At 43.4% G+C, this 17315-nt stretch overlaps 1 protein-coding gene across 1 annotated transcript in view; it reads left to right on the top strand.

Annotated features, from left to right (window-relative positions):
- The window catches only part of ACAD11 (acyl-CoA dehydrogenase family member 11), a gene marked incomplete at both ends in the record, with an annotated part of 65745 nt that overhangs the window by 12148 nt on the left and 36282 nt on the right, over nt 1-17315 (top strand). Inside the window, 5 exons of the mRNA XM_080695555.1 lie at nt 2078-2219; nt 2794-2915; nt 5213-5319; nt 6660-6783; nt 17110-17187. Of these exons, the coding sequence (XP_080551681.1) occupies nt 2078-2219; nt 2794-2915; nt 5213-5319; nt 6660-6783; nt 17110-17187 (573 nt within the window). The remainder of the gene's footprint in view (nt 1-2077; nt 2220-2793; nt 2916-5212; nt 5320-6659; nt 6784-17109; nt 17188-17315) is intronic.

Here is a 17315-nt window from a genome sequence, read left to right on the forward strand (position 1 = left end):
ACCTTTAAAGCTGTTCTTATCTTTAATGATGTCTGATTTACTACCAGAAAAAGATTCAGAACCCTTCTGTGTATGTCATTGCTTTCAAAGAAGGCTTTTGTCTACTACTTAGAACACGTAGCTTGACCATGCTCTTGCTCTTTCTGGTTTATTTACATTTCTTTGAGTTCATGTGTCCTGCTTCACGAGGAATTTTTAATTTGTTTATTCTACGCTCAGGGAAGACAGATTCCAGAAGCCTCTTTTGAGGTTTCAAAAGAATTGCTTGAGATCAAAGTGGACCTGCTGTGTGTAGAAACACAGTGTTATCTTTCTTTTCTCTCTCCTTCCTTCCTTCCTTCCTTCCTTCCTTCCTTCCTTCCTTCTTTCCTTCCTTCTTTCCTTCCTTCCTTCCTTCCTTCCTTCCTTTCTATTTTTTGGTTGAACCCCAGGTTATTCTACCTCTGAGCTACACCCACAGCCCCATATTTTATTTTGAAACAGGGTCTTGCTAAGTTGCTGAGCCTGAACTCAGAGCTGCAATTCTCCTGCCCCAGCCTCCCACGCCCTAGGATTACAGGTGTGCGCCACCACACCCAGCTCACAGCGCGCTCTTTCTAAAGACTACAACAAAAGAATCGAGCTTTACAGTCCCATACGTTGTTTAGAGAAGATTTGCTGGGTCCCTTGATTTTCTCACAGTGATGAGAGCGACTCTAAACTCACGTGCTGCGCTTCTGAGTTTCACACTCCTTCCTCCAGGAAGAGAACAGGGAGAGGATAACGATATCAGCTGCATTGTTGTCATGCAAAGCCGCACTGCATCAGCAGGAAGTGATGGGCCACCTGTGATCCCAGCACTTGTGAGGCTGAGACGGAGGATCCCAGGTTCAAGGCCAGCCTCAGCTGCTTAGTGAGGCTCTCGCAACTTAGTGAGAACCTATTTCAAAATAAAAAAATATACAGTAGGGCTCAGAGGTAGACTGCCCCTGTGTTCCATCCCTAGTACCACAAAAATAAATAAACAAAAGATGAATGAACAAACAAACAAATGGCTTGTTTTTATATTCAGAAGACACAACAAGAGCTGGGTGTGGTGGCACATGCTTCTAATCCCAGCATTTGAGAGAGGCTGAGACAGGAGGATCATGGTTCGTGGCCAGTCTCAGTTACTTAGGCCTTTTGCAACTCAGTGAGACCCTGATTCAAAATAAAGAATAAAAAATAGGGCTGGGGATATAGCTCAGAGGTAGAATGCCCCTGGCTGGGTACCGCAAGAGAGAGAGAGAGAGAGACAGACAGACAGACAGACAGACAAACAGCAATTAACAAACAAAACAGAAACAATGCTAGAAGACAAACAAGTACAGGGCATGACAAAACAAAAGCGTATTACTCATATAATGCTGTTATTTCCAGTTAACCATCTGTCCAATATTAAGAGTGCGTGCGTTCCAGCAAGTAGTTAGTGGTGCATTCCAATGAGTATTTAGTGGTACGTGTTTAAGTTTTTGGATTCTGCTATCAACTTTGTGTACTGTCATTTCAACCTGAAAAAATATATATTTGATTTACAAAAACAGATAAATTTAAAGATATTTCAGCCGTATTCATTAACAAATGCTCAAGTATATTAAAGATGACAGGCAGGGTGTGGTGGCACACACTTGCAATTCCAGTATTTGGGAGGCTGAGACAGGAAGATCAAGGGTTCAAGACCAGCCTCAGTAACTTAGCAAGGCCCTCAGCAACCTAGTGAAGACACTGGGTTTTGTGTGTGTGTGTGTGTGTGTGGTACTGGGATGGAACCCAGGGGCATTCTACCTCTGAGCTACACCCCCAGCCCTATTTTTATTCTTAATTTTGAAACAGGGTCTCACTGAGTTGCAGAGGGCCTTACTAAGTAGCTGAGGCTGTCTGCAAACCATGATCCTCCTGTCTCAGCCTCCCGAATGCTGGGCTTACAAGCGTGCCCACCGCGCCCGGCTCTCATACTGACTTTTGATGGAAAGCATGACTTTAAGTGTATTTTATCTGTTTCCTCATGTGATTCTTTTGGATTTTAATGTGCTGAGACCCCTCTCCTTTTGTCTTGCAGTCTCGAGTCATCGCAGTACTGGACTGGGAGCTCTCGACCACTGGCCACCCCTTGTCGGACTTAGCTTACCTCTCCCTGTTCTACTTTTGGCCAAGGAGAGTCCCAGCGATGAGCCGGACTTCTCATATTCAAGAGGGCGCAGGTGCATGAGCACGGTGTTGTCTAAATTGCTGTCAACATAAAATTGATCTGTAGTACCATCGTGACTAAATATAATTATCGCGCAGTTTTAGTTGGCTTTTTGTTTTAAAATGCTTCTCATTTGTTTAATTTATTAATTTTTATGAACTTCCCATTCCACTTTTACTTATTTATGACAACATATAATCCCGTATATATAATGTTCTTTGGGGATTGCAACATTTTTGTTGTGTGGATTAAAATCCATATGTATACATATATATTTTTTCCTTTTTGGGGGGTATCAAGGATTGAATCTAGGGGCATTCTACTTCTGAGCTATACCACTAGCCCTTTTTTTCATTTTTGAAACAGGGTCTCACTAAGTTGCGAAGCGTCTCCCTCTGTTGCTGAGGCTGGCCTCAAGCCTCCACCCTCCTCTGTCAGCCTCCCAAGTGCTGGAATCACAGGCATGCGCCACTACACCCAGCTAACGGTTACATTCTCTTTTATGTATATATCCCACATGATAACATTTTCAACTAGCTACCCATTATATTTTTAATTCCAGTTTATAATATGTGTTATTTTTACAGGAATACCGTCCATGGAAGAACTGATTTCAATATACTGCCGCCGCAGGGGAATTAGTCCTGCTCTTCCTAACTGGAATTTCTTTTTAGCCCTTTCGTATTTTAAACTGGCTGGAATAGCACAGGTAACGCACCGTTTCAAACACGTGTCTCACTGTGGGTCTCTAATGCCCTGCTAACAGCATTTCCTGTCCCCGGGACCTTATATTTTTGTCCTTAGACCATTTTAGTTTTCATAATGACAAGTATGAGATATGGTAGAATATAAATAGAAAATCAGCAAGGCCTGGTGAACACGCTTGTGATCCCAGCATTCGGGAGGCTGAGACAGGAGGATCGCGGTTCATGGACAGCCTCAGCTACTTAGTGAGGCCCTCCGCAGCTCAGTGAGACCCTGCTTCAAAATGAAGAATAAAAAATAGGGCTGAGAGTGTCGCTCAGAGATAGAATGCCTCTGGGTTCTATCCACAGTATCAAGAAAGGAAGAAAGAAAGAAAGAAAGAATTAATTTATGGGATAGGACTTTAGAGAGAGAGAAATGTATGAAGCAGAGGCACCACTTTTTTATATAATACACTCATGAGAGGGAGGGTGAGAGAGAGGAGGGCATTTCCTGACAGGGCAGAGCGAAGCCGGCGAGAACCGGCCATTTCCTGACTGTCCAGGTGAAGCCAGGCCAAGTCTTCCATCTCTGCTGCAGACTGACCGTCGCTTTGTAAGCAGGGCTGAGGAGGGGGTCCCGGGGAGCCGGGACCTGCTGAGCATCCTCCTTCCCCCCGGGGCCCTCTATGGCGTCTTGCTATCTTGTTTTTGAGCCAATGATGAGTAAAATTTTGTGTTTTCTAACAGTCATATTTACGTGATATATTTTTAAAGGAAATTGACCCTCAATTTGTTTTTATCCACTTATATTTTAATCTAAACAAACGCCTCATTTATACCGATCCCATGTCCAGTTGCTTTGAATCTTAAGGGGTTTACGACATTGGGATGCTTCATCAAGACTAAGACTTAGGGTGTCCTCATTCGAGTCACCCCTCCATGCCAGTCTGGTATGGAGCTGTACCGATACTCTGTATTTCTATCTTTCTAATAAACTTCTTTAAATCTTCAAAAAAAGACTAAGACTTAGAGAAAGAACAATTAATAAAAGATTTTAGAAACAAAAACGAATAGGAAATGAAAAAAAACCATGCTAGAGGCACGACAATACCTGATTTCAAATTATACTATACAGCTAGAATAATAAAAACTGCATGCCACAGAAACAAATGATTACACTTAAGAGACCATCGATTTTTGACAAAGGTACCAAAAACAGACACTGAAAAGACAATCTTTTCAACAAATGGTGCTGGAGAAACTGGTCATCCATTCGTAGAACAATGGAATTTGACCCCGCTCTCTCAGCCTGCACAGGTATCAACTCAAGATGAGTCAAAGACCTGGAAATTAGACCAGAGACTTTTAAATTACTATAAGACGGGGTGGGACCAACTTGCCAACATACAGGCACTGTCAGAGACTTCCTCAAGAAGACCGCCAAAGCCCAGGAAATAAAGATGAGAATCAATAAATGGGATGGCATCAAATTAAAAGGCTTCTATGCTGCAGAGGAAGCATGAACTTGAATAAATGCCCATAGAATGGGAGAAGGCTTTGCTGGCTGCTCCTCTGATGGACTAATAACTAGAATATACGAAGAACTCATTCCAAGTCAGCGTCTGACATGGAGCATGATCGGAATTAAGATGTGCCTCATAAACTAGTCATAGCCGTAGAGATGATCATGAAAATCCCATTCCAATGAAACTGGGAAATTACAAAACTCATTTTAGAGTTTTATTGCAGAAAGAATTGCATGAAGAAAACTAAGCAATTAAACTTAGCCATTTGTGTTTGTGGGGGAGTGGAGTGTTTATTAGGTTGGCAGAACGGAAATGAAGAATTAACTTAAAAAAACTGATTAACATTCAACTAACAAAGTTCAGCGGAACTGGCTTTACCTAAATTAAGAGTCCAAAAACCAAGATTAAGTATTAAAGGCCATCTCATTGAATTCTCTAGGTTGAGAGTTTTTTATCCCCTTTTTCAGTTCGTCCCCACTATGAAGGAAAGGCCTTGACCCCAGAGATGATGTAAGTTGTGGGCCCAGTGTCTTTGGTAAATGCTGACATCGTTTCCAAGTTTGGTTTAATTATCATTTTCAGTTCTGCCAGGATGAGGGTGTCCTAACTCTAGATCAGTATGACTCTTTGCCTCAGGGAGGTCTAGTGGCCCCTCATGTCAAGTGAGAGTATTGGTAGTCTAATTTACAGACTCATATTCTACAGTTTCGTTGCCCACATAACCGAGGAACTGATTGGAGAGCCGAGGATGGTTTGCAGTGAGTTTTCATAGCCCTTTGTTGGTTCGCTTACAGGGAGTCTACAGTAGATACCTTTTGGGAAATAACTCATCCGATGATAGCTTTCTGTTTGCCAGTATTGTGCAGCCTCTGGCAGAAACTGGATTACAACTCTCCAAAAGGTAAGGAAAACAGACTCCTTGGGTAACTCAAATTACAGCCTTTAGTAGGTGTGTTTCAGTAAGTTCACAGGAAAGAGGCCATAGGACATTCAATTAACAAGTAATCAGGGATGTGAAAGCTATAGACATAGACTTTAAGAGGATGGGAATTGTATTTTTGACTGTGCCGGGATGCCAATCAGGGTAGTTTTGGCACATCTCATATATTCTTAAAAATAAGTTGACTTAAAACATAATTTCCATATTTATGAGTAAAAGTGAACGTATAATGTGCTCATTATACATTCAATGTGCCATCTTTTATGATATTTATGATATAGGTAAAAGTCTCAAATGCTTCCTGCTAATATTGAGTCACGTACATATACCTATTGTAAATGACGTATCCTGTAAGATGATTTGTTCATGCAGAACAGTTCCTTTCTCCCACAATCACACGTCATGAAATCTCATCCCTACGTTTCCTAAGTGTCTTTGAAGCCCACGTGCCCGTCACTGGGACCCTTTCTGCGGCACCTCACACGCTGTGCCGGCCACACGTCCATTGTTTACTGAGCGAGTGGAGGGTGCTCCCAGGACGTGGTGCTGAGCCACAAGTACCCGTTTAGTGGCAGTAGAGCAGCTGTCTTTCACAGTCCCTCTTAAAGATGGACGCGTGTGGCCTTCACACTGCTGACCGCCGGCTCTGGCATGCTTTGTCCTGACCTTCAAGGGTCTTCTTTAGAGCATCTTGCTGTTGTACCTCAGGCATGCGCTTAGAATGATGAGTAGGTTTGTGTTCAGTTGCCTTGCTTCCTCCTTCAGTGATTAAGACAGGGGGCTTCCAAAAAGATTCAAAACTAGCCAGGCATGATGGCGCATGCTTTTAATCCCAGTATTTGGGAGGCTGACACAGGAGGATTGTAGATTCATGGTCAACTTCAGTTACTTAGTGACACCCTGTTTCAAAATAAAGAATAAAGAATATGGGTGGGGGTAAAACTTGGAGGTAGAATGCCCCTAGGTTCCATCCCCAGTATTGTAACAACAACAACAACAAAAAACAAAAACAAAAAAGATTCAAACCTAGCATTGACTGAGGTCATGCCAGGCTTATTCTGTTTCCAAATAGTGCTCTAATCATTAACATTTAATGTTCAAAATAAAGTAAATCTACATTTATATCTCATAAGATGAAAGACATAAAAATCCAGGATATGCAAACTTATTTCTGAAGGATATTTTGGGGGGAGCTGGGCAGACTGTCCATTATCTTCAGAAATATATGACGGGGGGATATGTTTGTAACCTGTTTTTTTGGTTTTTTATTGTTGTTGTTGTTTCGTTTTGTTTTTGTCAAGAACCTTCAGTACTGCGCTGCCACAGGCTGAAACCAGACAGTTGTTTGTACAGACGAGGAAAGGCCAGGACGTTCTTGCCAGGGTGAAACTCTTCATGAAACAGCACGTCTTTCCAGCTGAACAGGTACCATCTACACACCACGTGCTTGTGCTCAGGGACCACTGGCCAACACTTTTGCTGTCTCTGCTTGTAGGAGAACCATGATGTCTCTGTCTTTGCAGTCAGCCCTGCCCAGGGTTCCTGCCTCACCTTAGCACTGAACCTGAGGAATTCCATGCCTCTAAAATGTGCCAGGGGGATGTAGAGATAAAGGCTGTGGAGTTGAAACTAAGGCAAAGGGGATTATCCGCTGGGGCCTAAATATGTAGGAGCAGGGCATTACTGTGGCTACCTGTTCCCAAGGCGGTGAGCTTTATAGAAATATATAGAGACAGATAAAATTTTAGTCAGACATGGTACACATGCCTGTGATACCAGTACTTGGGAGATGGACACAAGAGGGTCATAGGTTCAAGGCCGACCTCAGCAATTAAGCAAGATCTTGTTTCAAAATAAAAAGTCAAAGGACTAGGGATGTAGCTTGGAGGGAGAACATCCCTTGGTTCAATCCCCTGTACTAAAACAAATATATATATATATAATTTTATTGGTGCATTATAGTTATGCAACATAGTGATATTCAATGTGATATGTTTGTATATGCACACATCACTTGGACCCTTTAAGAATTTAATGAGAACTGCAGATTTGCAAAATGGTCATGCCCAGAAAATGTTACTCATCATTTCAAGCTGTTTATAGATACTCTACCTTCTCTCCCCCATAAGATAGTATTTTAAGATGTTAATATCAGTAAGTTCATGGGAATAGGAGACAACATGGTCTATCCATCTATTCCCTTAGTAAATCATTTTTGGGTAACAGTGATGGGTCAGGCACCACGGGAGCCATTGAATGTAGAAGAAGGAACGAGATAGACAAGGTTTATGCTCCTAGGGAGCATACATTTTAGCAGGAAGGAAAGACAGTAAAGCAGAGAAAATAAATGCTGTGAATAAAAGATAAAAACTCTTATGAAAATATGTCAGATAGGGTCATATGTGTGGATAGAATATCAGTGTAGAGATTATAAAGGCTTAGCTAAGCATCGTGACGCACACCTATAATCTTAGTACTTGGGAGGCTGAAACAGGAGGATCACAGGTTCAAAGCCAGTCTTAGGAACTTAGCAAGACCCTGTTTTCAAATAAAAAATACAGTATGGCTGGGGGTGTCGCTCAGAGGTAGAAAGCTTCTGGGTTTAATCTCCAACACTGCACACACGAACACACACACACACACACACACACACACACACACACACACTAAAAAGAATAAAGAAATAGTACGGACTCAACTGTAGTCCCTCCATCTGGTGCACATCAGTGGCCTTGTGCTAGCTGGTCTTATCAGGCCTCAGTTTCTTCTACAGTGTGAGTAGGTCTGACTAGAGAAGGTAGTAAGCTCCCATTTCAAATTGTCTGTGATTCTTGAGAGGTCCAGAGCTAGACTGTAAATCACATTGAGAACTGAAAAAGGCATAGATTCTTTCAACAAAATAATCCAGAGAGCCGGGCGTGGTGGCGCACGCTTGTAATCCCCGTGCTTGGGAGGCAGAGACAGGAGGATCGCGCAGGTTCAAAGCCAGCCGCGCGCGCTGACTTAGGAGACCCTGTTTCCAAATAAAAATGTAAAAATAGGTCTGGGAGTGTAGCCCGGAGGTAGAAGGGCTTCCAGGAACCCCAATACCACCAAAAAAAAAAAAAAAAAAAAGATCCAGAGATTATACTGTGTTTATTTTTTAAACGTTTTTCTTGGCGCACTGTAGTCATACATCTTCATGGGGTACAAGATGGCGGAGGCACACATGCGCACAGCGCTCACTGAGTCCTCCCCCAGTTCCCACCCCATTCCCCCCAATGTAGTTAATGCTGCTCTTTGAATTACATAAATACTTATTCTATTCCTACTAAATATCTGGCTCGCGGTGAGCATTTCCCATAGAAGTGGGTTATAGTTTCTTAAAAAGCTCTGAAGTCTGAGAAAATGCTTTCTAGCTGCTTCTGCTTTCCAGTGCTCCTGGTATCCTGGAACACTTTTGATCTAGTTACTATTTGTTCAATTTGAGTTTCACAACTCCAAATGTTGGGGTATGAAGACAGGAACGTGGCACTTTTCCTTCAAGAGGGAGGTCAGCGTTCAACGTTTCCCTCCCCTCCACCCCAAATGAAAACCCATTGGTCACCCACAGAGGAGTTTTTGGGAAACAGCAGAAAAGAATAATAGCATGAAGGCAAGAGAAGGCAGCTGGGACTGAAGGTTACGAGTAAGAACGGAAATGAGATTTGGGGAGTGGAATGGATCGCACCCAAGAGTAAGCCGGAACGGAGGAGACCGCATCCCAAAGCACTTTGAATACGAGAGGATCGTGGCACCTGCTTCCATGGTCAGCTGTGATTGGCTGATAGGACAGCAAGAACTCGAGAAGAGGAGGAGAGTCAAGATGGATCCAGACTGGTGAATTGGCAGAAGGGCTGAGAGTTGGTACCTCATGCCCCTTCCTAGCAGCGGCGTTTGCCCCAAACAGAAGGCCACAGCAAGAGCTCCGAGAGTTAGCCGCTAACTGGTTCTTTCCAGGCAGCTGAGGCCCATCACAGGGTGGTGGGCTTGAGCAGGACCCTCCATGTATGGGCGCTCCCTGTGGGTTTTGGTGCGTGGTTTGCAGGAGACCCACCTTGCCTGTCAGGCTGCCCGATTGCCTCCCACTCAGCTTACAGGGAAACCTCCCGTTGGCGAGCCAGCGCTTGCCTCCCCACCCATTATTCAGAAGACCAGCCAACTGAGCAGAGAAAACATGCAGGATCCCTCCTTGATTCCTAAATGTGACAGGGAGCTGCAGCATGGAGAAGGGCAGGGCGCATCCTGGCGCTCCCTGAACTTAGGTCCTGAGCTCATGAATCAGTACGCACAGAGCTTTGGCTCAAAGCCGGCCGTGACAGATACAAGAGTGGCCACCCCTGCCTGCTTTCAGCCTCCATTTGCATGGAATATCTTTTCCCATCTATTTACCTTTAACCTATGACTATCTTTGCCTATAAGGTAAGGGTTTTTTTTTTTTACAAGCAGTATACTTGATATCTATATTGATACTGGGGATTGAACCCATGGGCATTCAACCTCTGAGCTAGACCACAAACCTATTTTAGTTTTCACTCTGAAGCGACTTGCACTACGCTGTTGAGGGTCTTACCAGGATGCTAAGCCTGGCCTCAGACTTGCGATCCTCCCGTCTCACCCTCCCATGTACTGGGATTACAATATTTTGATTTTTAGTCCGCTTTGCCAGCCTCGTCCTAATTGGGAAGTTGAGATCATTTGTACTCAGTGGTATTTAAAGAGGTGATTGGGTGTCCTGCCACTTTGAGTTACGTTTTTCATTCGATAGTGTTTGTTCTCCTTTACTTACTCGCTCATCTCATGGAAGCCGTCCTTTCTCTAACCTGGAACCGCCGTGTGACTGAGCTGCACCGCACCATGGCGACTTTCCCGTGGAATGAGAGAACTCCGCAGAGCTCGGTGCACAGCCGTGCTTATAGCAGCACGATTCACAGTGGCCGAATTGTGGGGCCAGCCGAGGTGCCCGTCAGCAGATGAATGGCTCATGAAACGGGATATGTACACACAATGGAATTTTACTAAAGGAGAACAACTATGTCATTTGCAGGAAAATGGATGGAACTGGAGAGTTATTATGCCAAGTGAGATAAACCAGTCTCAGAGAGTCAAGGGTCCTGTGTTTTCTATGTGGAAGCTGGAGAGAAAACAGGAAACAAAGGCACTTTAGATAAAAGAGAGCGCGGGAGGGGCTGAGGAGGGAGAGGAGAGCTGGTGCAGGGCGCAGTTGGAATACTGCGGTGTCCCGCCTCACTAACACACGTGGGCAGGGGTGAGAGTCGGGGGTTGGAGGGAAGCCCACCAGGTGCTGTGTGCATGCGTGCCCGCGTTACTTTGAACCTCACGTAATGAATGCCTCTGTACAAGGCGCCAATAAAAGTACAAAAATATGTGCCAAGAATTTGCGATAAAAGAAAATGCTTCATCAATAAAAAAAAAAGAGACACAGCCAGTAGTTCTAAAAAGAAGATCTTTTTATGATTTATAAAAATCATATACCAGCCTCAGCTACTTAGTGAGGTCCCTTTGCAACTCAGTGAGACCCTGTTTCAAAATTAAAAATTAAATAAGGCTATCTCATATAATACACCAACATTTTAACGGCGTTTGTCTTTAGCTACTAAAGACTCTTGATGACATTTTCTTTATATTTTTACATATTTTTCCAATATTTTATAACCAGAAAAAAAATAAGCTTCATAGAGCTGTTGAAACTCCTTGTGTGGTATAAACACAACCAGTTATCTATGAAAATGTTAAAGCCAATTTTTCCTATTTAAAATCGAGCAAGGAATGTCACAATTGCTTTGTTTTTGCAAATCTTTTAAATTGGGGACATATCTATATCTGGTAATGTGTGCTTTTTCTTCCTTTAAAAACGTGTACCAGCCAGGCGTGGTGGCGCACGCTTGTCATCCCAGCATTCGGGAGGCTGAGACCGGAGGATCATGATTTGCGGACAGCCTCAGCTACTTAGTGAGGTCCCTTTGCAACTCAGTGAGACCCTGTTTCAAAATTAAAAAAAATGAAAAATAGGCTGGGGGTATCACTCAGAGGTAGACTGCCCCTGGGTTCCACTCCCAGTACCACACACACAAAAACAACTTGTACCAACATCTATGAAAATACTTTTTCTTATAGAATGATTCAAAACAATACTAAGCCCTAGCTGTGGCCAGATGTGTTTGGATCGATACTTAGAGGAAAGTAAGCAGCTTTTCAAAATGGGAGGAGGATAAAACTATATAAACTCCTATTCAATATTATTATAACCCACTTTACAGAACCCAAAACAATCATGTCTAGAAAATAAGGCTATCTCATATAATACACCAACATTTTAACGGCGTTTGTCTTTAGCTACTAAAGACTCTTGGTGACATTTTCTTTATATTTTTACATATTTTCCCAATATTTTATAACCAGAAAAAAAATAAGCTTCGTAGAGCTGTTGAAACTCCTTGTGTGGTATAAACACAACCAGTTATCTATGAAAATGTTAAAGCCAATTTTTCCTATTTAAAATCGATAAGAAATCCTAATATTAGCATGTAAGCCAGGAACTAGCCACATAGCATTATAAACAGCACACTTGTAACAGTAACGTTAGTCACACTTCCCTACTGAATCGGATCATGTCCTGTTGGGGAGGAACTGTCGATTCTGTCTAGCGGACAGAAGTTTGAAGTGAAACTCTTATGCAATTATTTGTAGGCTCAGATTTAAGGTTCTGAACTAGCAGAGTCCCCAGGAGGGTGCCAATTAGTAACTAAAGACGTAACAAGTTAAAGGCAGTAGTCTGGGGAGCCCGGCAAGGCACCACGCAGGTTTTCTGCTTCTGTTGTTCACCATTTTTTTAAATTTTTTTCTTTTGAGCTGGGTTCTTGCTATGTTGTGAGACTGGTCTCCAACTCCTGGGCTCAGGTGATCCTCCCGCCTCAGCCTCTCGGGTAGCTGGGTCTGCAGAGGTGTACTACCATGCCCGGCTTACTAAATTATTTTTCACATTTAAAGAACTGGAAAGACCTGGGAACAGTAGTGGGCGCCTCTATTCCTAGTACTTGGGGGGCTGAGACAGGAGAATCACAGGTTCAAAGACGGCCTCAGCAATTTAGCAAGGCCCTCAGCAACTTAATGAGACCCTGTTTCAAAATTAAAATTAAATTAGAGCTGGGGCTGGGGTGTACCTCTGAGACAGAAAGACCCAGAGTTCAATCCCCAGTACAAAAAAAAAAAAAAAAAAAAAAAAAACCCTGCAAAGAATTCTTTTTTTAGCGAGGTATTTTATTGAATTCTGAGTCCTTCTGTACCACGTATGTATTTTGTTGTTCTAAGTGGGTAGACTTTAAAGGAGAAGACATTAAATAATTAGGCTTGTGAAGAATCGTATAAACACTGGCGCAATTTAATTTCTAAGACCCGTAGTGTGAGGTAATCAGAGATGAGGACAGTTTAAATGTATGGCCTAGCCCCAGTACTTGGGAGGCTGAGTCAGGAGGGCCACATGTTCATGTTCAAGGCCAGCATGGGGTAACTTAGCTAGACTGTTTCAAAATATATTAAAAAAATACGGCTTGGAGTATAGCTCAGTGGTAGAATGCTCCTTGGTTTAATCCCTAGAACACACACACACACAGAAAAGTATTGCACAAAATATTTATTACTAAACACAATAGCACAGACTATTTATATGGCAGCATAAGGGACAGAAATGATAATAAACAAGCCAAACAGGAAACTTCCGTTTTAACTAACTTCCTGACGGAAAGACAAGAGAGACAAGAGCTACCCGCCCGGCGCCTTTGAAAGGGCGGCCTGGCCTCAAAGCTCCGGCCGGCAAGTCCAGCGGCCTCGGGGAGATCCACAGCTCAGCACATTGCTTTCACGAGCGTGTGTTGGGAGAACGCGTTGGGGAAGAATTTGAGGATCTGGATGGTGGATGAAGTGTATTGAGAATGCCCATAGCCTTCAACCCAGTGATTCTACCACGCTAGGCATGGAAAGAGACTAGGGAGAGACGCTGTAATAGCGTAAGAGTGGAGAGTGCCTACCTGGTCCAGGGTTTTCATCCTCGTGTGTGTGTGTGTGTGTGTGTGTGTGTGTGTGTGTGTGTGTGTGTGTGTGTTTTACTGGGGATGGAACCCAGGGACGCGCTACCACTGACCTACATCCCAGCCCTTTTCATTTTCCATTTCGAGACTGGGTTCCCAGTCACTCAGTTCCCGAGGCTGGCCTCAAACGAGCAATCCCCCGGCCTCAGCTCCCAGCATGGCTGAGCACAGGCAGGGCCCACCACACCCAGCTTTGACGCACCTTCATATCCTTTTGTTTCTCCGATTAGAAGATTAAAAGTTGTTAATTTTTTTCATCTAACTGATTGTTGATTTTGATTTACCCACAATTTTTTTTTTTCTGTACTAGGGATGGAACCCAGGGGCATTCTACCTCCGAGCTATACCTTGAGCCCTATTTTTTAGTCTTTTTAGTTTTTTATTGCTTTTTATTTTTTTTACTTTATGTGGAACATAGTAAAATGGCATACATTAAGGCTGTGCTTGATGCCCTCCCCCACCCCCGCTTCCCTTCCCCCTTCCCAACAATGAGTGTCCAGGTTAACCATGCTACATTCATACTTTTACACATATTCAGATGTAGCTCCTCCATTAATCAGCCTCAGCCTTCCTCTTCTCCTCTCCTTCCATTCTAGCTTTGCTGAGGTTTCCCCTCCATTATCTGGAGTCCCTCTGGTATCCCTAATACTCCCTAGTTTGGGCATATTAGGGAAAACACATGTCCCTTCTCTTTCTGTGCCTGGCTGATCTCACTTAACATAATGCTCTCCAGGTCTTTCCATCTTCTTGCAAATAGCATGATTTTGTTCTTTATTGCTGAGTAGGTTATGGAGCAAATGAGAGACATTGGAAATCTTTTTATTTATTTATTTATTTTTTGCGGGTCTGGGGATGGGACCCAGGGACATTCTACCTCCAAGCTACACCCCCTGCCCTATTTCTTATTCTGTATTTTGAAACTGGGTCTCACTAAGTTGCAGAGGGCCTCACTAAGTAGCTGAGGCTGTCCGCGAACCACGATCCTTCAGTCTCAGCCTCCCGAATGCTGGGATGACAAGTGTGCAGCCACGCTCGGCTGTCTTTTTAGTTTTGGAACGGGGTCTTACAGAGTTGGGGAGGGCCTCACTAAGTAGCTCAGGCTGTCCTTGAACCGTGATCCTCGACACCTCCTGAATGCCAGGATTGCAACCGTGCGCCACCTCGCCCGGTTACCCCCATATTTTCAACTGAGGTTGTGTTCAGTTCTTATGCACATGTGCCTTGTCAATTTCGATAGCCTTTTGGCACACTTCCCTTTATTTCCTTTACTTTTTAGATCTCTCGAACATCAACATTTTCTGTTGGTGGGCTGATCATTATCCTTTTTTTTTTTTTTTTTTGGTGGTACTGGGGTTCCTGGAAGCCCTTCTACCTCTGGACTACACTCCCAGACCAATTTTTTATTTTTGGAGACAGGGTCTCTTAAACCAGCGCGGCCGGCTTCAAACCTGCGTGATCCTCCTGTCTCTACCTCCCAAGCGCGGGGATTACAAGTGTGCGCCACCACGCCCGGCTGGCTGATCATTATTCTATTTTCTTTGTGGAAGAATGACTTTGTGTTGTTGTTTTTTTGTTGTTGTTTTTTTTTGTTTTGGAAACAGGGACTCATCAAGTTGCTGAGGCTGGCCTCGAACCTGCAAACCTCCTGTCTCAGCCTCCCAAGTAATAGGATTGCAGGTGTGGGCCACCATGCCTGTCTTGGGAAGTGTGACTCTGTTTTGCTAAGCTCTTGCTTTTGCTGGTTCTTGCTATGGTGGCTAGTGTCCTAGAGCGATTAGTAGTTCTTGTGGTGAACTCCTGTTGCTTGGAATGTGATTTTTATCTGCGGGAATTATTTAGGGCTTTTGTTTGAAGCCTTTCGTTCAGAAAAGATCCATTTTTGTTTCTGCGAGGCGCGTGCAGCCCCGGTCCCCATGGATGCTGTAAACTTAACTTTTGGCTTGAGGTTTTGGGAACACTTGACTCTTGAATTCAGTTCCCAGAGTCAGATCAAGGCAGATGGTAGAAACGCTTCCGGATCAAAGAGTTTCTCTTTTCTCTTCCACTCAGAATTAAGACCTATATCTGGGCCTGTATCCCCACAGTCTACCTTTGAGGAGTGGGGTGTGGGTTTTTTTGTCTGTTTTCTCCTACTTTGGTTTTACCCATCAGCCCCTGGCCTTGGTGGCAGGAAGGACTGGCCTCTGGTCCTCCTCTTGCTTGGTCTCAGGCACTTGACTGTCCCCAGACCCCTGCCTGTGTGGCCAGTTCAACCCGGGGCCCAGACTATCAGGTCAGCCTCCGGAGCACACACTGGGCCCGCTGCTCACGCCTGAGGCAGGCTCCTTTGCTTCTGGCCCTGAGGGATCGCTCATCTTCCAGCACGGCTACATAGTGCAAAGCCTCTATTTAGTCAGGCACAGTGGTGTGTGCCTGTCATCCTAGTACTTGGGAACGTGTGACAAGAGGATCTGAGGCTCAAGGCCGGCCTCAGCAACTAAGACCCTCAGCAATTCAGTAAGACTCTGCTTTAAAATAAAATAAAAAGAGTCGGGGGTAGCCCAGCATGGTGGCCTATTCCTGTAATCCCAGTACTTGGAAGGCTGAAACAGGAGGAGTGCAGGCTTGAGAACAGATTCTGCAGTGTAGGAAGACTCAGCAACTTAGAACCTATCTCAAAACAAAAGAAAATTTTAAAAAGGCTGAGGATATGGCTCAGAGATAGAATGCCCCTGAATTCAATCCCCAATAGTACTTTCAAAAAAAAGGAGGAGGCCTAGAAATAAAGCTCATTGGTAGAAGGCCCCTGGGTTTGATTCTCAGTACTAATATGTACACACACACACACACACGTACACACACACACACACACACACACACACACACACACACACACATATATATATATATATATATATATATATATATATATACTTATGTATATTTTTAAATTATTTTTAATGTTTTTACCTTACTTTTTAGTTCAGGGTTTTCTGTGCCCGTCTAGCGTGCCTTATTGTCAGAAATATAATGCTCAAATCTTGGGTGTGAAATTTTTACTATCTAATATTAAGGGAACATAATTTTGTGAGCAGCAAACCTTTAGAAGTTTTTTTTTTGTTGTTTTTGTTTGTTTGTTTGTTTGTTTTGCGGTACTGGGAATTGAACCCAGGAGCATTCTACCTCCAAGCTATACCCCAGTCCTATTTTATTTTTTATTTTGAGGCAGCCTTGCTAGGTTGTAAGAGTTTCATTAAGTTTTTGAGCCTGTGATCCTCCTGGCTCAGCCTTCCAAGTATTGGGATTACAGGTGTGCGCTATCATACATGGCTATATTACTGGTTTAATATCAGCTGATAATCCCAGCGCTTGGGAGGAGGATCGCACAGGTTCGAAGCCAGCCTCGGCTACTTAGTGAGGCTCTCAGCAACTCAGTGAGACCCTGTTTCCAAATAAAGTATAAAATAGGTCTGGGAGTATAGCCCGGAGCTAGAAAAAGCCCCTGGGTTCCACCCCCAGTACCATAGGAAAAAGAAAATAGTAGCTGAAAGTTTCTTCATCTAAAAATGTTTACTTGGGATATCAGCTTACAACAGCATTTATTTTGTATTAATTTAAGTTAATTTTTTTCTTTTATTACTTTAAGGAGGTATTTGAGTACTATGCTGAAAATGAAAATTCAAAGGAGAAATGGAGACAGCCTTTAGTGATTGATAAACTCAAGGTAAGACAAATAAGAAAGCCTTTAACTTTGGAAAATTCCGATGCACGTGTTTGGAGAGACTTTAGTTTCTGTCAACACTGTGGAATAGGTAGACAATAATTGTATCAGTAATAACTTTTTAAAAGAAA

Source organism: Muscardinus avellanarius, assembly GCF_963383645.1.
Source record: "Muscardinus avellanarius genome assembly, chromosome: 5".
In the NCBI taxonomy this organism is placed as follows: Eukaryota; Metazoa; Chordata; class Mammalia; order Rodentia; family Gliridae; genus Muscardinus; species Muscardinus avellanarius.